This window comes from Corvus hawaiiensis, chromosome 3 (assembly GCF_020740725.1).
Source record: "Corvus hawaiiensis isolate bCorHaw1 chromosome 3, bCorHaw1.pri.cur, whole genome shotgun sequence".
Taxonomy (NCBI): domain Eukaryota; kingdom Metazoa; phylum Chordata; class Aves; order Passeriformes; family Corvidae; genus Corvus; species Corvus hawaiiensis.
This window is the reverse complement of record NC_063215.1, coordinates 30,066,259-30,088,210: the sequence shown is the minus strand read 5'-3', so window position 1 is coordinate 30,088,210 and position 21,952 is coordinate 30,066,259. Positions and strand designations below refer to the sequence as shown.

The following is a 21,952-nucleotide window of genomic DNA, read 5'->3' as shown; positions in this document are numbered from 1 at the left end:
AATGTGATCTAATGATGATCAGAATTTATGCCCTGTACAGCATACTGAAGAAGAGACTAAAATATGAGGTTTAAGTGAGAACTGAGAGCAAGCAACCCAAACTTGATAGCATGAGGAATTACTCAGTGCATGGTTCAGAAAACCAGTTTTAGAATATTTATAAGACACAATTCATGAAAGGCTTTTTATAGTGTTTCTGATAATATTTTATTGTTAATTAGTTTTCTTGCTATGTAGTCCTGCTTGCTGACAGAGGTAATCCCTGTAACCAAGATGTTTGCACCTAACTGTGTTCTAGTTGTAGGTGTGAGTGCTAACTGTCTTGTTAAATTAATTTCAATTCACGTGACAAAATAAGGGTGCCATATCAGTGGGCAGGGGAAAGGGGCGTGTGATGTCAGCCATTCAGTTCTGGCTTTTATGTTTTAGAGTACATCACACACTTCAATTAAGAAAGGTTAACAAGGTTATTTCTCAGCTTTTGGCCTTTAGGAACTGATTTGAGAGGCAATCAAAACCATTGAGATACAACTGGTGTTAAAAGATCATGGGAAGTTTGTGGTCTTTATTTGTGTCACTACGCAGAATCAGACTAGATTTTCTGCTTCACAAATGTCAGACCTTCTCATTATTAAAAAAATACAGCAGAGGAACCATATAGCCAGAAGTGTTTGCAGTACAAAAAAAAAAAAAGAAAAAAAAAGAAAGAAAACAAAATGTCACATATATGAAATCCTAGGCTTGTTTTCACTTCAAGAATACAGAATATAGGATCTACACTGCTTTTAAACACATACTGGGAAGTCTGTTCAATACCAATTATAGCATTCATAAAGTTATGCAAGATTATGGTAAATATCAGATAATTTCATTTAACAGCTGTTACAATGAGAATAATGAGAATGGATTGACTGTGTACCATCTAACCAACTTCATTGTAATCTCTGCTTCTTAACTGTGATAACATGATGGAAACCTGATAATATATTAAAGCCCTTTCACTTAATAAATAGGTTTATAAAGAGGGCAGAAAATGCCTCAAAATGCTTTTGGGAACATAATCAACCTTGTAGGATCACAAATATACATTTTTTAGTATCTAGCCCAAGTGTGGAGAGAAGATAAAATATTATTTTGTTATCCCCTGATTCTGACTACAAACTATGTTTTAGAAATTAGACATTATGTTTCAGAGCATGTCTTATTCCTGATGAGGACTCATTTCTCCTTTTATTTTATTCAAAGAAGTCTATCAAATTGATTTTATATTTCCAATATTAACCCCATTGAATGCATTTCCTGTTCTCTGAAAAGATATGGCTATTTTGTATGTTGCCTTTGGAGGATATTTCCTTCATAAAGTTACTCATTGTCACTACGTCCTTAACACTGAATTTACTAAGTTGGAAAATATTTATCCAAGAACTACAGACATAACATGTTCATTTACTTCCAAACCTCTTTTTTCTCTATCCAGTTTTGTGAGGTCAATGTCAATAGCATATATTTAATATTTTAAATTATGCTTATTATTTTTATGCAGCTTCATGAGATTATTATTTGTAGTCTGATGGTGAGGGCAATCTCCTGGAAAGAAAAAGCTGTGAGAACCCCTAGCACTCCACAAAGAATTTGTCCTTGGGTTATTTTACAGAAGGTCATCCTTATCTTTTTATTAAGCATGTGTTTACTGCAAGGACATAATCTGAAAATCCATATGCTAAGGTAGAAATTGATATATAGGGCAGAATTCAGTCTGGTATTGAAATTTCTAAATTTCTAAATTTAAGTACATATAGGTATGCAAAATATTTAAGTTTCCATTAGTCAAAGGATATCGTGTCAGTACAGTCTATAGAGCCTAGAAGACAGCTTACCTGTATACAGTACCCTGTGACAGCAGCACTTGCAGATATACACCTCTGAGTGTTTTCATTTTCTCAATTATGCAGTTGATTCTGCTGTTAGCAATTGATTTAATTTTCTACCTACAGTACTGCTAGAGAAGTCTTCTGGTGTCTGTGCCTTACCCTGCTTTGAAAGGCATATTTTCTTCTATCTTCTGTACATATATTCTGAAATTGTTCTCCATGCTTGTATTAAGGTATCTAAATTGAGCCTTTAATATTAACCCTTAAATCTAGGGCCTATTCAAACACATTAAGATATCCAGTATGTAATATACCTCATCTTAAAAAAACCTAAACAAATAGAAATCCAGAAGAGAAATTATTAAAAACATCAGCTTTATAGTTGGCCACTGATGACCTATACTTCGAAGTCAAATACAAATAATATCAAACACTTACTCACATCCCCAGAATATTGACCTGGGTTTTCCTTGGTTATTTTCTCAGAAACAATTGGATTAATCAAAGCAAACTGAAAATGTAAAGATCTAGTCAAACCAAAAGGAACATTAGTTGTATAGGTTATAAAATGACATTTAGATAATAGTTTGAGCTGGCAGTAGCACGGAGAGGTTGTAACAGAAGAGTGTCTCTAAAACAGAATGCCCAGTATCTACAGAAACTCCATACACAGCAGAATGTGTTAACAAATACCTTCTCACCTCACTCCCAGTTCTCCCTGCTTCTTCCCCACAATTGTCTGAACAAGCAACTTCTGTGTTTTCCAGATATTAAGATGGTTGTTGTCTGGGATTTCATCTTGTATCATCATTCTTAGATAGCTGTGCACCTACACACTAGTCTTTCATGGTTCCTTAAAATGACACACAAGAGATGTTTCCATTTTTGCAGGAAGGTGAGAATGAAGCCAGGATCATGTGGGTCCTTTCACAAGTGCTAGACATTTTTCAGACTAAAGAAAGCTGAGTAATTCTAGCGGCTAGGTCACAGGGTTGTGGACCTAAGAGCATCTTGTTCTCTCATTTCGGCTGAAACACCGACTCATTATGATATTTAGACATCCATGTATTTCCATGGCTGTGATGAAAATTTTTCTACCTACTAGGTAGAAAAATTTCCTCAGAGGAAAAGAATGTGTCTAATCAGAGTTTTCTTGTGTAAATCAGTTACAAAAATATGAGAACAGAATAGTCTGCTTCAGACGAAAAAACAAAAACCCACATATTCTAGCAGTCGGTACAGGCAGAGTAACTAAGGAAAGATAGATTGATGATAGATAGCTGACAGACAAAGAGATATATAGATAGATAGACAGACAGATAGATAGATAGATAGACAAAGATAAAACCAGGCGATTTTGTAAATTTAGCATGGTTTTTCTCTTGCATTTGCAATGAAGAAGAGGCAATATACAAGAGGTGTTTGTTATCTAATTTAAGATCAGTATATGTTCTCCAATATAAATTACATTGAGAGCATGTAGAACCTGACATCATATAAATTTTTCAGTATGCATTGCAGTATACAGAGCATGCTTTGCTGTGTAATAAAGTAAAGAGATGGATGCTTCATATTTTCAATTGTACTTGTTGAGGGGGTGATGGTAAATATTTTTACATCCTTTATTCCTCAAAGATTTTAATCTCTGTGTATACACAAAATGATGAAGTATGTGTGTAAGCGCACGCACAGCTTGTGTACCTAAAACTTCAGATGTTTGTCCACTTACAAGAAAAAGGGGGAGGGAAGGGAAGAATGAGCTGAAGATGTGATATGCATAGAAAGAGATACTATCGACTTTCTCCTGTACATGCTACAACTTTTGGAGTATAAACTGCTTAAAAAGAGATTAGACTACTTCCTGAATGCTGCTGACTCTTGCTCTCTTTTAAGAATTTCTGTACTAGCTGCAGGGCACTATACTGGTTAAATGCAATCAGAAATTGTTCAAATGAAATAATTCTTTTTTGTTTTAAATATCTTTTGTTTGTGCTATTATCTCATATTTTATATATTTACATTTTAAGCTATTTTGATATATTAAAATCTTAGGTAATTTTTGTGAATAACCATTAAAACTGAGCAGGTATCAAAGAAGTACACACTGGCATTTAAAAAAGACATTTAATAGCTCTATATTTCAGTCAAAATAGCAATCATGAGGTAGTATAAACCTAAAGGATTTAGTTTTAAGTCTGGTCAAAATGTACTTTTTACAGGCTAAGCACGCAAATATATCAGATTCAGCATAAGCAGTGATCTTATTTTTCTAGCTCTCTATTGCTCTACATGTCAGTGTATGCAATCCCTTAATTATTGCCATTCATGTTGATGGACTGACTCCTGGATTTGTGCCAATACGTGTGGTGTGATTCCATTCCTACTGTCCAAATCTGTTATGTTTTTTAAGCCTGGGGCCTTCTATGGATATACTGGTAAACTTGACATCAGGATCATATTCATGTTAAGTCATGAACTGACAGTCACATGATGGCATTTTAATGCATGTTTTTGATAAATGCAGAGATATTTTGCTTTGCTTCCGTAGTTATGGGTAGATAGAACAGAAAAGACAACCGCTAGAAATTGCATCATTAGGATAACATGTACCATCAAGAATCATAACTGTAGCCTGTGAAATTTAGAATTATATTATATACTCCATTACTTTGAATAATAGCATGACTGCAGAATGTTATCCCCAGCACATGCACTTGAATGCATATGTATATTACATTTAGTTAACTAGCTATACAAGAAATCTCTCTTACTCAATATTATCAGAGCAGACAATGATAACATTAAAAAACTATTACAAATACACCATGCTTTCAGCTAAAAATCTATTTAGCCATAATCTAGCAGTTATTCAACACAGCAGTTTTGGGTTTTTTGTGAAATTGCTTTGCTTGGAGCTCTTCATGTAGCATATTACCTTCCATTTAAACTTGCTTAAATCCTGATATACATTTGTATTATTCTCATTAAGGTTTGGCCACCCTGCATAGTTTAAACTTAATAAAAGATCTTCCATTCAAATTAAGTGATAAGTTGTACAAATATTGTCCTTGCAATCTTTCAATCATTTAGAATTTTAAGTGATAAACCCCCAAACATTATTTTTATCTTTGTTTCTGATAATTTAAGTTTTTTGGCTAATTCAATTCATATCAGATATATTCCTTTAATGATATGTCACATTTTATCAAATGCAACATTGGCCTCAAGTGTTTCTGTTTTAAAGGAATTAAACCAGCCTAGCTCATAGTAGAGAATAGTAAGTTGAGTTGCATTCTCACTAAGTAGAAGAGAGTTGAATTAACTACAGTAAAAATATAGTATATGGTAAACCTCCTCCATTTATAATCTGTCATAAACTGTAAGATAAATACAAGTTGATATATACACGCTATGCTTTCTCTTTGCTGAAACAGAGTGCATGATGAAATAGTCTCATTTAATGACGTGATGTTCTTTTGATCTGTTTATCTGGTATACACTGAAAAACTTCTCATACAGGATGAGATTTTAAGTACCACAGAAAAAAAAAATGGAATGGAAGCATGAATAACTAAAGATATCAAGAAAATGGTATATTTTACCTTAGGTTTTGCAATATGATGCAAGTGCATAGCTACTATTTTACTAATATTTCAATGTATTTTTCTGAATATTGGGATGCTTCAAAGCCTGAAAGTCTTGAACCTGTCTTCTTTATCCACTCTGCACTGAATTTCTAATCTAGATTCAAATTCTAAAAATATGACTCATGAAAATAACTCTATATTTTAATGACAATGGCCTCTGGAAATAAACCATACAGAAATAGATTTTGTCTTTTTTTTTTTTTTTTTTTTCTTTTCCAAAGGGTTATTTTTCACCAAATAAGCCTTTTTAAAATTTTTAGATTGAATACTGACCAGATTTTGTCAGTGAGGACATACACATTGATTGACGTCATGAACAGGCACGTGAAGGTCTTTGCTTCCCTCTAGTGACTGGTCTAGGAAGAGATTTAACTGAATCTGCTCATCTTAAACCTTGGCTCAGAGATTCAGCAAAAGCTCAATTATGTGTAAAGACACCTGAGAGGTCAGTGAGATGCTGATATAGCATTAGAACATGTATATCTGTGATAGCTATAGATAACATATGGCAGATTTACACCGGACCTGTGTTTGAATGGTTTTGATGTAGTATTACAGTTTTAGCAGACAGAGACAAAATTTCAATGTTGACATTTAAAGAACAACTGATAGAGTTGGAAGATGACCTCTAAGATGCATTTCAAAACACGATTTCAAATATTTATTTAAGGTCATTTTTTGCAAAAAACACTTCTTGTAGTAGGACAGACCAGACTTCAATAAATTACATGATGTTCAATTCATCAGAGGGAATACTTATTAATTCAGGAGACTTAGATCTACACATTTTCAAGTCAAGACAAGCAAAACTACACTCTGCAAGTCCAAAAACATACATTATATTATACCATATTATGTTTTCCTTATCATACTACTAAAAATAGCTATATTTATACTAGCTGTAGTTCTGTTTTGGGATTTTTTTTTTGTACTGACTGCAAATAAATTTAAAAGTAGCAAATAATATGATTTACTTACAAGCAATTTTATGCACATGACCTGTACACCTATTTTCAAAGGAACAGGTGCACAGCTCTTCTTACATGGACAAGCAAATATTCCCCAGGTTATTCAACTTCTTTGGTGACACAAGCAGATTTTTATTTAAGGATGGTATAATACAAGGACCTTTAGTGCTTCCAACTTCTGTTGGACAAGCAGAGCTAAATTCTCCAAAACAGACAACAGTCATGAGATCATCAGAATGAATGAGTTAAAAAAAAAGAGAAATACCATTATAAAACTATTTAAACTTCAGAGATCTGATTCATGGCAGGAGAATGATACTGGCTTTGAGAACAACTAGAGAACGTTTTCATTTAGGACTCAGGAATTTTGAATTCCAACTCTACCAGGGTTTAATCAGTGACCTTGGATGAACAGTTTTGCTTTCATTATGCTCTAGTTTCGCCTAGCTGAAAACCAGGGAGGATGGTATGGACCTCTGTGTTAAATTGCTTTTTAATTTACAGGTGTAAAAACCTTTAAGAGGTACATGATATAAATGAGAAAGGTTGCTAAACTTTTGCAGCTTCAACTGTGCTATTTTGTACTTTTGGAAGCTGTATTCTATTTGGTAAACACTGTTTTCTCCTGTAAGTCAGCCCAAGGCCAGCACCCTGCTGGATTTCCAGATCTTATCTGTTGCATTTCTTGGTCAAGTTTTATTAGAGAAAACAACAACTGAATTTTATTTGACTTAGTAAGATCCATGAATTTTTCTGGAAACAGATACAAAACCAAATTATGACTGATTTTTTCTGTAGTGAAGTTTATTCAAACCGCTCAATTATCTTTTGTCCTCATTATATGCTAAAAATCTGTCAAAAGTCCAATTATAATCTTTAAATTCGATTATGAAGATACAATCACTGGTTCTTTTTAGTTACATTTCAGAATTTTAATTGCCTGATATTACAAGAAACCACTATTTTTAGTTTGTGAAAATCTACATTTACATAACAGCAATAAATAGCAGTTGAGTTCTCAACAAATGGAGTTGATTAATCACCCAGTAAAAATTAAAAAGAAAGTGAAATTATTAGCAGGAATTAATTTGATTTCCTTTTCTTGTTATAAATTTCAGCAGGCCATGTAAGCTCTGTTCATGGCTGTGTAGGTGTTAGTGAAGAGCAGTGTTATAAAAAAAGTACTAAATTATAAATTCCTCCCATATATACTGATTCATTTTGTGTATGACTTAAGCAAAGAAAATTGTGGCCTGACTCTTTTTCACCATAAAGAAACTCCATTTATATTCTACAATATTTCAGAATTAATTTTCTGCATTACAGTATAATCTTAGCAGTTTGTGAATTTAAAAATTTTTAAATTTAGGTCTTGCATGGCTTGCATTGTTTGCCACTTGATCTGATCTGATTCAAATCAGTCAAAGTCTTTTAGTTGTCTGCAAGGGAGTTTGGATCATGTTTTTCATTCCATACTGTTTTAATGAAAAATAACATAATTCTGTAAAGTCTTTCAAGTCTTTATGCAGGACTATCAAGAAAAAAGAATGTGTAGTGTGCTATTACACAGGTCCCACAATGGAAAGTTCTTCATAAAAACAGGCATTCCAGGAGGCACTTATCTTTTGAGTAAGTTCATTAATGAACATAAGCATAGAAACTAACATGGAAAGAGAATTTTCTGCCTTGAAAAAGGTGCCAGGAGTAAAGTCTGACTGTAAAGCTGGACCAACAAGACTGACTGCAGTCAATGGAAGAAGCAAAGCTTTAGCTGGCATGTACTTACTGTCATTCAGTTTCCTCAATATCTTTCTGGGGACAAAAATAATATGACTGTAAAGTGATATAAAGTAAGGAAAAGCTACTATTCATATTTCCAGAAAAAAATTCTGACTTAGGATATTCTAATGATTTGATTATCAGCTTGACACATTTTGACAAAAGTTATAAAGAGTCTTCTTGAACATATTTTCAAAGGTTTGCAAGGCTAGGACAAAAAACCCCAAAAATTTAGTGGTCCATTGTGCTAGTTTTAAAAATCAAAGTGAAGAGGAGAGAGACATAGCAGATCTCTATCAATTTTGCCACCAGGAAACAAAATGCAAAATTTGGCATGCATGTAAGTTTATATTGTAAAGCTGAGTTGCAGAAAATCACAATTAGCTGGTACAATCTTCTTTATTTGTATTGAAGAATTCCTTTTTGGACTATTTCTCCAGACTTGTATCCAGGAACAATGGGAGAAAAATAATTAAAAGCTGTGGGGGATAATTAAAAAAAAAGTAATTGTAAACTTTTTTTAACCCTCTTTAATGGATGATGCTCCAATATGTCTAGAGTGTAATTGTGAAGTTATATAAATGCATGCATTTTGTCATTTTGCATGTATGGGTATTCATACTTTCATATACCTTAAGGGTAGAAAATCTAAACCACTGCCAACATAAACTTGCATAGCAATAGGGAAAAAAAAATAGAGCAGATTTACCACTTGTCCTAATCTAAAACTGAACCAGGTCAAAATTCTTGCAACATCAAAAATTTCAGCTAATTGCATTGTACCTCTTCCAACTGTATAGTCAGCAGGCACAAACTATTATGAGCACACATATGGTCAAATAAAATGCTGTCATACTGTTATAACATCCTTCTGCAGCAACTGGCAGAGAAGAGCCTCAGAATACTAAAACCCTTTCCTTACCCAGTGCTGTGAGATGTCACGTTGCACTGCATACAGATGTGGAGCACACCAGCAACAACTGACTCTATCCTGTGGAGAACACATGTGCCCACATTATGTCCAACACATTTCTAAATGAACGAACAGCAGCTGCATGGTTTTGCTAATCAGTTGGTGACTCTGGAAACTCCCATGTGAGAAATCACTTCCTCCCAGTGGCCCACCACATCTACCCCACCTTCCATGCCCTCACTGCAGTACTGCTAGCTGAGGGTTGCCTGTGAGGGTGGTACTTTCCAATGTTCAGTACTGTGGCACCTATCTTTCCAGCCTCTTACTGTGTTTTGAATTCTTCACCTCGGTTCAAGATTCCAGGGGCTGGGTCCTCGAAGACAAATAACTGATTTTGTCAGGCCAAACTTCATAGATGCTGGAGACCCATTGTGCTCCTTTTGACTGGGATAGAATTAATTGTCTTCACAGTGGCTACTATGGGGTTATGTTTTGTGCTGAATACAGGGTTGATAATATAGAGATGCTTTTGTTATTGCTGAGCAAGGCTTACACAGAGCCAAGGCCTTTTCTGCTTTTCATGCTGCCATGCTGGTGAGGAGGCTGGGAGTGCTTGGGAGGCTGAGAGGAGACACAGCCCGGACAGGTGACTCAAACTGACCAAAGGGATATTCCATACTATATGACATCACGCTCAGTATATAAAGTGGGAGGAAGGAGGAAGGCTGAGGACATTTGGAGTGATGCCGTTTGTCTTCCCAAGTACCTGTAGGAGGGCCCTGCTCCCCTGGAGATGGCTGAACACCTGCTTCCCATGGGAAGCACTGAATTAATTCCCTCTTTTGCTTTGCTTGTGTGCATTGCTTCTGCTTTCTCTATTAAAGTCTTTATCTCAACCCATGAGCTTTTACCCTTCTGATTTTCTTCCTGATCCTAATGGTGGGAAAGTGAGCAAGCAACTGCGTGGAGCTTGGCTGCTCTGGAGTTAAACCACAACATCCATACACACTGTCAGTTATGGCACCTATCACATATGAAAGCATCAGAGATAGCAACAAAGTTCAAGAGAACTGTTCAGACTGCCACAGTAAATGACATTTTTGAAATGAAAATGTATGTATGCATATAATGATTCTTTGATCCCTGGGATTACAGAGTCTTACCCATATCTACATAAAACAAAACAATACTAGGAAAAAAACACTGATAGGGATATGGCAAGATTTAGGTTTGGCATGGTGACAAAAACATATAAACAGTGGTAAAATCAAATACAGAGGTGTTGGGAATCAGCTCCCCAGCCTATGAATATTTTCCAAAATAGTATGTTGGACTTTCAGCAGAACTTCTTGTGAGTAACACACTCCAGAGGAGCTGACAGCTCATTGGGCATGGACTGTTCCTTTAAGGCTGAAAAGTGCATTTCAAACTCCTTAAGTAATTTATATAAAGAAAAAATTGAAGGGCCAGTTCCTGAAGTCCCCAAGTAAATGCATCTGACCATTGGATCACTTTCTGGTTGAGACTGTTTTTGCTGTCTCCTTATTCTTTCTTGATTTCCTTTCCAGAAAGGTAGGAGGGACAAAAGAAAAGCCTTCAAGTTTTGTTTCATCTTAAAATCTTTAAAATCCCTTCTGTGGGGTAGAAAAGTCAGCCCTTGTACCTGACCAACTGCTTTTCCTTCTCTTTGTGGACTGAGACACTTGAGCTGATGTATCACAAACCGTTCCTGACAGCAAGGATTGTTTGCTCATGCCAGATAATGCAAAGCAGAAAAGACACAACTCTTTCTGAATTTTTTGGTTGGTTGGTTTAAGGAACTAAATTGTTTCTCCTTAGACTGTTAAGTACAAATATTCCAAGCATTTTCCTATGAACTAGAGGGAGAAACATTCAGTATCCTAAGACTTTACTGAAGGCAACATTTAGAATACATTTTCTGAAACAAGTAGATGAAGTTATCACTCATTTCTGAGGGGAAAAAATCACTGCTTACATACAACTGATGCTCAGCTTTGTGTAGGGAAGATGGAAGTATCAAAGCAAGCACCAGAAATCATAAACAAGTCTGGTTTCAATCACCACAGACAGATGTGCTCTATATTTTGTGATAATCAACTGAAATAAAATGTTGAATTATTGGATTGAGTTTAATACATGACATACTATTTTGTTCTTTAGTTCCACTGTCTCAATATTGTACACACACTTGACTAGATGCCTCCAGAAAGGGCACAAGGCTGCCAGCTTGATAAATGGGAAACCTTGTAAAACATAATCAGAGGGCAGAGTCACAAAATCTCATAGAAAAATGGATTAAAACTGGTTTTACCAAAGTTAGGATGACCAAATTGTCACAGATACCAATGGCAGTAGAATAAGTTTGATGATCTGGTGTGATTAAACAGCTCACAGATCCAGAACTTTCTTCAAGGCTGGATGTCAGGGAACTGTAATCATCGATCAATCTCCTGAAAACATGTCCAAAATCCAGGTAGACAAAGCTTTCCTTGCTGCTGGAGAAGTATTAAACTGACAAGATCAGTGGAGGGAGTATCATTTACCAAATGTGAATTTCCAGTGCCGATAAAGGTGTGGGAGAAGTGGCTAAAAAGGTGGAAAAGCCCATTAGAGGTTGCTGCTGGCTGGATACCAATGATAAAAGCAAACACAGTTTTAATCTAAAACCCACTTAATTTAAAACACCTGACTCCTGACTGACTATTGATTAGTTAAGCACCCCCTAAAGCAGGCTACTTTTATTTGGGTTTATTCCAAAACGCTTGGCAAGTCCTGGTTATGCAAAAATTATCCAGTTTGGAAGGACATGAGTACATCACAGCTCTGTAGGATTTGCAATATGAATTAGGCTATTAATCCATCAAATCCAGTTGCCTGCTGGTGAGGATAACTAATTCCTGAGACTTAGAGAAAGCAGAAGAAATAAAACCAAGCCACCAAGAACCCAACATAATCATGAGCACCTAATCAATTGTATAGTCCTCTACCTATTTATTTGTTTAGATTTATAAATGATAGAAACTGACTCAGCATTATAGAGCTTTCATAATTTAAAACTCACAATGTCAGAATACAAATTCTGAAATATTCCTGACTAAATACAAATAGAAATAAAATGGTCCAAACAAAAAAGAAACAAAATAATAAAAAATACAAAAATAAATTTTGAATAAGCTAACAATAGAGATATTGTCCAAAGGTGATGGAGAAAAAAGGAAAAGTTTGCTCTTGCTATTGCACACTGTGATAAGAGATGTCACATTCTCATAAACTATCACACATACATGTGCAAAACAAGTGACAGTGGTGTCCATGCAGACTTTACTGCTGCATCACATCTTATTGGGAATATTTCAGGGCTCATATCACTTTTAAAAATGGACACATCTCCAAGAACACCCCCAGTCTTCACACCTTCTAACATATTCAATAGCAACTACTAAATAATATGCCTAGTAAAGATATCCTTCAGAATACAAAAATGTGTGTTTCTCTCTCAAAAACCTCAGACTATTTTATGTAAGCTTTATGTAAATTTTAGATGTTTCACAAGTTTACTCTTCAGTCCAGATTCTGAAGCATATTGAAAACAGTACTTATATGTAGCACTGAACTTCTCCATAAAAAAATACTAAGAGAAATGCAAAACAAGTGGCAAGTACAAAATGCATTTGTTTGCAACTACTTCACACATTCATCCCAAATACCTGAATAAAATCTTTTAATCACATTGTAAAATACATGGTGTTGGGATTTTTTTTAGCAGTCTAATTCCATTTAAATATGACTTTGATATTCTGAACTGGAACAGTGAAATCAGAGCATGTGCTCTAAACACACAGTGCTTAAAGTAACCCATATAAAAACTTATAAACAAAGCAATGTACCACTCCTGTATAAGCAAAACATTGTGAAGAGAAAACAAAGAATATATTCCAAATCTTTTGCAATCCATGTGCTCCTAATAATGCATAAGATCAAGTCTTTCATGTACTTCATTCCACAGATTTCACGGAAATGGAATACTATGATGTTACTGGCAAATAATGGTACTATGATTCTTTTGCAGAGGCATAAACCAAGGCACTACTTGTATTTGGAGAGATTTCTAGTATCATGTCCAAAGTTTCTCATTTCTGTACTATAAGGTTGTTTCTCAGCCATCAGTGTGCTGATGTAAATCCAAGCTCAAGGAATAAAAACACAAAATCACAGGCATGCAATTTCTAACACTGTAGATGAGTCTGTATTATAAGACATATATAATATACCTGGATAAGAAGTACAACATCATCTTTAAAAAAAAGTAACATGGAAACCATATAGAGATCCTCCTTGAAACACTTAATCTGCATCGATGCAAAGTTCACCTTAACTTTAATGGGAGATTTACTGTGAAAGATTAATGCAGCAAATTACAACTGCACAAACTTAGGATTCATTTTAAACCACAACTGATTTTACTGATTTGCTTTCTTACAGCAACACTTTCTTTTTTTCATTATAGAAGGGAAACACTGAAAAATGTACAAGAAGACTAATAGTAAGATTTCACTGCTTAGAATACAGCTATTATTTTAATAAACTTAAACGAAAATTTGAACCAACTAAAATGAAGAATGCTGTGGGGATCACACTCAAAAATTGTATTTCTCCCTGCAGTAACAGAAATGGGAGTCTTCCTTAGTTATTTGTCTCATCGCTTACCCACTTGCCTGTTGCCCAGCAACTACCATGAGGGAACTACAGTTCTTCTCCATTCCCATTTTAATCTTGAAAAAGCAGATTAAAATTATTACGTAAGCAATCTCTTTCTGGTGAGATTTTGGAATATTTCAGTTTATGTATCTGCAAAAAGGAAGCAAAGTGACTGGAGAATCCAGTACTTCCACTCTGTCAAAGGTTTGCTCTCTCTCTCATATCAACCGGTTTACTGACCAACTACATAAAAATCACTAGGTACTTCGTAATATTTGAGCTATAGCAATAGAAGCAAACATCTGTCACTTACATTCTTGAATCATCCCACAGCACACAGTAGGGATTCAATGTGCCCTAAGAAGAAAACAAACAGACCTATTAGTTACCTGTATGCAAAAATACTTGTCATGCTTACCTAAAAATTTATTTGGGTCTCCTCCTACAAGATCATCCTTATACTCTGATGAATTGATGCCACTGAAATGGCAAAAGCTTAAGGTTAATTCTTATAGGATATTTTGAAGGCACTTGAACCTCAGAGCAGAGTATTTGTGCATTCTCTGCTTAGATAAGGAAAGCATAAAGTTGTCTTTTTGGTATATCCTAGTGGAAGTAAAATATGAGATAATAGCTCATCTGTTAAGAGACTTGACTGAACATTTCTGGTGTGTTTAGAAGCAGAACTTTAGACCCCTTAGGAATTTGGATGTCAAAACCAGTAATACCTTTTAAGCATATGTTGGGCAAAATGTCTAGAGGTTGGGATTTCAGGTTCACAGACCCCACATGCAATGTCCAAAGGTTTTGTAAATTAGGTCCTAAACCAGCAGAGTGTTTTGCTCAAAATATGTATTTTTTTGTTTGTGGTTGAGCTTTACAATACCGGCTCCCCTGTCTTCAAAGTCAGTGGAAGATTTCCGATTTGATTTAGAACAGAATGGGAATTTAGGTTTTTTATTACAAATCAATGAACTATTGAGAACTTTTTTGGAAATTGAAAAATCTATATAATTACTCGTTTATTTTGCTGCTGAGGAAGTGTTGAGACAAAATTAAAATTCACTCAAATTGACTTAGAAGTACTTAAAACTGCTAAAATACATTCCTGTTCATCATAAGCATTAGATATTCCCAGGAGTCAGAACTACACAAACAAATTATATAAAATATAGAATAAAAAAATACTTTTAAAAAATCACAAGTGATTTGAAGAAACAGGAGGAATCCACTATTTTTGGATCTTAATGCTAGTGAACAGTGTAGATGCAGTAGATATAGAGGTACTTTCATATAAAAAAACACACCTTAATATTTTATTCTCAAAAGTGATTTATTTATAGAAAAAAAACATGGCAACCTGTAAAGTAAAAATCTATTAAATATTTAAATTAATCCACCTACCTCTTTGTCAAAGATAAAAAAGGTCCTTGTGAGAGAGGCATTTAGGGAAATTTTGAACTTCTACTTTAGTATTTTGCTGACTGCACTGAATTTTATGAGTATAAATATTTAAAACCAACATATACTTATGGAACTTTATATTTACATAGCACTGTACAAACATAAATAAAGGATGCTCCATCCCCTGAAGTATTTATAAGATAAAGAAGAGGAAGAGGAAGAGAGCACAGGACAAAGCAGTGGATAACAGGCCAGTTGAGACTCAAGAGAACAGGCCCTGCATCACTAGCCAGGAGCTTTCAGATACATTGATGGACTAAGAGGTAGAAGGATAAAAATTAAGAACAAAAGAATGTCAGTGCAGAATTAAATTCTCTTTAAAATGTAATTTTATAAGAGTATTAATTTTTATCATTAGTCTGGGTGAAGTTCTACTTGAAATCTGATACAGTTACATGCACATTAAAAAAGTACTCCTATAGCTGCATAATAACAAGGCTTTGCATCTCTCAGATCTAAGACTTGTCTTTCCTAGCAGTGGACATCATACAGTTTATGCTTGCTATTCCCAGAGTGCAAATAGAATGAATAAAAAAACACTTTCAGAAAAAATGTCCATTATAAAGAAATCTACAAAATAGAAGGAAATAAAAGCCTTTGCAGAAAACTGAAGCCTGATAAAATTGCTCTCAGATCACACACTTTGCTCTCTTTGAAATGTATTCAAATGAAAAGAAAGTGTATGTTTGGCCACTGCAGTCACCAATGAGAGATTAAGCAGAAACATGGGAAGCAGGATAAATACTGCTCCTGCTCCTAAAGAAAGTGTTGTGTGAGAGTTTGTTCCACCAGAAGTGGCAGATTGCAAGGACACAGCACCCTTTCAGAACTTCTTCCTCTTTTGATACCTGATCAAATACCCTTCAAGCACTGCAAGGACCACAAAGAGCTTGTTTCTGTATTTGCTTCTTTGCCTTTAATCTGTTAACCTTTTTCACAGCCTCTCTGGGGTACCTCTTGGCAATGTTGCAGGGCTATTGTAGAGCTGTCTCCGATAGCCATGGCTCTCTGTGAGGGCAGTACTCTTACCAGCTAATTACTCAGCTGCAGCTAAGGAAGCAGCTACTGTGTTCATTAATGTTTACAACTGCTGTGGCATTGATTTATACACTACAGCACATTTCTTGGATATCTCAAAAATGGGCATATGTGTGTATGTATGTGTATGTATCCCTGGCATATAAAACTGAACTTTCAAGATGTGATTGGCAACTTTGACAGCCATCCAGCACAGTGCCAGCTGTTTTGTTGCCCAGGTTTTCAGTCTCACTGAACATTTCATGTCCTGTGCTACTGCTGGCTCCTTATTCTAGTGGCCCTGGAGTAAACTTCTGTGCTGTCAGAAGGTGAGAGTTCATATTCTCTCTAGAGCAAATAGGATTCTGTTTGAGTTGTGCATTTTTTTTAAAGATTGCTTTGGTGTCTCTTTAATCAAACTACTGGAAAAACGTGGCCATATTCATCTACATGTTCACACTTTATAAGACCAAATATCATGTTCTCTAAATCACAGATCACAGAATATTTTGAACTGAAAGGGATCCACAAGGATCATCAAGCCCAACTCTTCAGTGAATGGCCATACAGGGGTTCAACTCACAACCTTGGTGCTATTTTTTATTAGCACAATGCTCTAACCAACTGAGCAGTGATGCATTGCAACTCACATTCCACTCTGGTCAGCTCTCTGTTATATTTGTAATTATCTACAAATCCAAATACCACGCAATATATTTCAAACAGCACATGTAATCGTGGTTTACACTTCCTCCAAAAGATAATCCTCCAGTTTTATTAATAAACTGGATAGTTTTGATATAAAATGAAGAAATTATTACAAATTTTGAATAAATTGGTGTTTTAAGCCTGATTTTAATTAGCCATATTAACTCTTTTTAAACTATCCATTTGCCCATCTTTTTTCATAATCTCTTATCTACCTAATTTAGTCAGTAGATAAGGCGGTAAAAGAACAAATGTGTGGATATACTCCTATATACTAGTAGGCAAAATGCTATATACTACAAAATGCTTAAAATATCATCATTAAATCAATTTGCAAACAAACTGTTCTAAATAAATGAACAGCATTTTCAAGAACAAAGGTTTGAAAAGAACAAATATAACAGAAACATTAAAAAAAATCAGATGAAAGAGAATATATTTTATTTTCTGTTTAATAATTAATCTATTTAGCTGACATAATGTTTAATCAATGAGCCGTTATCAAATATTAAAGATATATTAGCAATGATTTTATCTTGTTGTATGTACATAAAGCCTGTCCTATGGTAATATATTATAATAGAATAAATCCTTATTTTCAGGTGAGAAAATTATAGCAAAGAAGATTAGAATTAGATTCCGTTTAACTGAATGCTCAAACTTACAAAATATTATTTCTGTGCATCTACAGCCTTATTTCTTTAAGCCAAAGTTCCATGATGAAGGCTATGTCTTGAACACAAATGACCAAATGTTTAAAGATATTAAAATTATATAACTGATTTGTATTAATGGATTTTCCGGAGCAAGATATTGTCGTTGTATCTGCCAATCCAACTTGTATACTCAGGTGCATTGAGATCCTACATAAATGGAGAATGTATGTAAGTTTAAGGGATGAAAATTTGATCCAAGCACTTGATGCTTCTCTGGATTATATTATAGGACAAAAACTGAACCAAAAAAAAAAAGAAATGCTCTGATATGTATTGGCAAGGTTATTACCTTTCTGCTTTGTCAAGATATGATCTGATCTTTTCTAACAATGAAGTTTAATTTTCAAGATTTTCAAACTTGGCAAAAACTTGCTCTGTAAATTAATCAAAAGGACGGATTAAAAAAAGATAAAAAAAATTCCCTCTCTAATAATTTTGTAGAATTTCATCTTCTGGGTTTAGCAGTTCAACCTTTTATTACTCTAGTCTTGCCTGTGTTGTGCTTGTTTTATTAGCTTGTGTTTGGTCTAGAAATATTTTCAATGCTAATACATTGCTTACCAGTATTATTTTCTTATATAATTTTTAAATTTGTTTTCTTGCATGTGACCAAATTAATGAGAATCATTTTCTTACCTGCTACCCCATGGGCCCTCTTACCTGCTACTTTTTCAAGTAGTGATTTCAATTTCAAAATATAAATGTTATATTCTGCAATTTCTGTAAGTAACCCCCCAATCATTGTTAAAATAATAGATTATAAAATATAGCATTGAAAATTACCATAAATTCTTCCTAATAATGATCTTAGTAAGACCAAAACAAGTATTCTATTGCAAAGCTGATTGGTTCTTCCCCTGATATATAGGATTAATTTGTGTTTACTTCAGCAAATATATTGTAATATTTTAAGTGAAATATCTGACAGAAACAAAAGTTATGTTGAAGACTGATATTTTCTCCTAATATATACAATGTGATTTAGGTTTGAAAGAAAATAAAACAAAACAGAAAATGAAATCTACATGTCATAAACCATCTTAAAAATAAACAGAAACAGAGAACCATAAAACCCCAAATCGACACAATTCTTCATCAATACACTTTCAATGTTATTGAAAAGTAAGGAATCAGCTCAGTTTATGTTCCTCTGCTCCTTTTTTTCTGCCAAACTTTCACTGAGGTGTTCTTTGCATTGGCATTTTCCTGGGAACTGAATGGCTGATCATAATGCCCATTAATGTCAAAACAGTTTCTTCTAACCTTGAGTAAAATGTAATTTAAAGATCTAGAGTTCAAAAAGTTTTGTTCATACTTTTGCCCAGAGTCACTAATTCAATTTTGCTACTGACTGAAATATTTGGAACTTCTCTAGCTGAATTGTATCTATATGACCACTTGAGTAACTGTTTATAACTTAAAAATTACAGCTTTAAAGATTTTTGTATAACAATACTATTTTCAAAAGTTCCAGTAACTGTCTCTTCTAACTGACTCTTTATGACTTTATTGAAAGCAAACTCTAGCTCTTAGTAACATAAACAGAGAGAGTTTATAAGTTGTGCCTTCACATAAATTACTCCCATGCTTGTCACTTAATGTTATTTTCCCAATATTGTATATGACGAAAATTTTCCACAAAAGATAGATTTTATTTTCCTTGTGAGTGCTGGGAGACCGCTGAAAACAGAAAGAAAAAGTCTAAATATTTTTCATATATTTGGAAAGAAAGTCCTTTTTTTTTTTCACATTTAAAACATTTTTAATGTGAGATTAAAGCCTGAGAAATATAGAATTTAAATGACAAAAAATCTCAAACATTTATTAGGACTGTAAGCTAAATTGGAACCAGAGCATTTTTGTAGTCTGCTACGATGGGTTAAGTAAAAACCGGCTTCAATAAAATAATCAAAGAAAAGAAGAAAGGGCCTGAAGAACTATTGTAGCTCTATGAAATATGCAGGGAGCAAAAGGTTAAGCAGTCAGTACAATGATACATTTTCAATTGTAACCATGAAAGCATTTAATGGAAACTCTTCAACAGAAATTGCTGTTTAATAAAAAACCTCAACATTCACAAAACAACAATTAATTTTGTTTTGTTTATACACATGCCTGATCAAGTACACATTCCTTTCAAAGATTGTTACACTGTTCCTGGGATTAAATTTTAGAAGTTAAACTGCATTTTATAACCTGATATTTAAAACAACACCACTTCTTTTCTCTCATATGATTTGGCAAATATTCTTGTAAAAGCATATCAACTACCCTTGTACTTACATTAGACAGATGAGCCAGTTCTATCTCCAGGAAAGAATCTGTAGTTTTAGGCTCAGGTCGTATAGTAACAACAATGATTTTTGAGTTAACAACTGTAAAATTCCTGTAAAAAATGTAAAAATGGAAAATTTAAGTTTTTATAAGGTTAAATGAGACTTTTAATACTACATTTAAAGATGTAATGGAGTATTTTCTGTGACTTAGTTGACAAATATTAAGGGAGAAAATAATTTGTTTGGAAGTGGTGAAAACACTTATTTCAACTGTACTCAACGCATTGAAGACTGAAAAGCACCAATGGCACAGAAGTAATTCCTTAAAGTACAATTTATTAATTAAAAGAATGTATTGATGACATAAACATTCTGCGCATGTTTGAGTGTATCTCATCTACTTCTTTCAACATAGACCCACTAGGTATGTTTTATAAAATACAGTCATTTTTCTTCCACAGTGCTGTGTTGGGTTTTTTTCTGACTGTTAACTGTAAGATTGTGAAGGTGGGTAAGTACAATGGGAGACTGTACAGTTCTGTTGATTCTGTGCTCATGAAAAAAGCATACCTGTTTCCAATTCTAAAAAAATTGTATTTGGTATATGAGTGGGCAACTTCATCAGCTAAATACTTTTTAGAATTTAAACCACAATTGTGCCCTGACTGAAATCCTGCCAAGCCAATGAATTTTTTCTCATATGGAAGATTAGATTTGGTCTTACATTATTATACTGGGTTATGCAAAATAATAACTTTCTGTCCATTTTTCTAATTCATCATCAATTTCTCTTTTCATGTAAAATGTGGATCACTATGTATCATAGCAACCTTTCTAGGACAGAGCTAGTAATGCCAAGATTATGCTAATACAGGCATAAAGACATGTTGACATGATGTTCATGTATGAGATCCTTTGCTTCTTATGACCCTGTCAGGTTTAGAATGACCATCAGTTATCAGCCTGACTGCTTCCGGTGATCATTATGGTTTTACTTTGTATGTAATGCTTCTTTCCGCACCTCACAGAAAGGCATATTCACAGGTGGATGTTATCAAAGACAAAACTAGGCAGTTTGGATGTAATTATAATAGACATTATAAATATTCTTTTGCTGCTGTTGTTGTTTAATTGCTTATTTTCTCTAGGGAGTTTGTATTTAGGAGAGAATTCCATTTTGCTGGATCATTGAAACAGGAATTGCCATGGCTACAGTAATAGAAACTTAGCTCAGCAGGCATTTCATTCAGCACAAGGAATGAAATTGTTCTTCTGGGGCAAGGTAGGAGTTCTAGTCCAATTTTGCTCAGCCAAATCATATAATGAAAATATAACGGAACTGACTTTCTGTTTTACTTAATTCCTATTTCTTCCCTTTGGTTACACTTTGAAGTCTCACATATTATTGACAAAAATGTATCAGTCAGGCTAACATTTAATGTTTAGCAAATTTTCAGTGCATTCTCTAGAATTACAGTAGCTGAATATCTATAATTATAAAAAAACCCCAAAACCCAAACCCCCCAAACCAAATAAAACTCCAAATAAATAAAAACCTGATTTCTCTAACATATAATGACAAGTGAAAATGGTGCTTACTATCTACTAAGAGATTATTTCAATTTTGGAAATTCATGCAAACTATTGTAAATACTGCTACTTCAGTACTCTTCTACAGTCAGTCTTCGTGATCAAGAAAGTTTTCCTTGGTGTATCTCATTTTAGTGCAGTTCTGACAGTTCTAGGGTGAGATCTGAAAGAACATCTAAGTGTCTAGTTTGTAACTTCAGCACATCCATTTAACCTCAGTCTCATTAAAACTCTATCAATCTACTTACATTTTCAAGAACCCCTAGCAGACTGCTTCACAAGAA

General features: G+C 34.2%; 1 protein-coding gene across 13 annotated transcripts in view; it reads right to left on the bottom strand.

Annotated features, from left to right (window-relative positions):
- Window positions 1–21,952, bottom strand: part of ADGRB3 (adhesion G protein-coupled receptor B3) — a 452,569-nt gene that overhangs the window by 163,318 nt on the left and 267,299 nt on the right. For all 13 annotated transcript variants that reach the window (XM_048298456.1, XM_048298463.1, XM_048298464.1 and 10 more), the window contains 2 exons: window positions 20,086–20,188; window positions 14,211–14,254 (listed from right to left, as the gene is read on the bottom strand). In XM_048298456.1, the coding sequence (XP_048154413.1) occupies window positions 14,211–14,254; window positions 20,086–20,188 (147 nt within the window). The remainder of the gene's footprint in view (window positions 1–14,210; window positions 14,255–20,085; window positions 20,189–21,952) is intronic.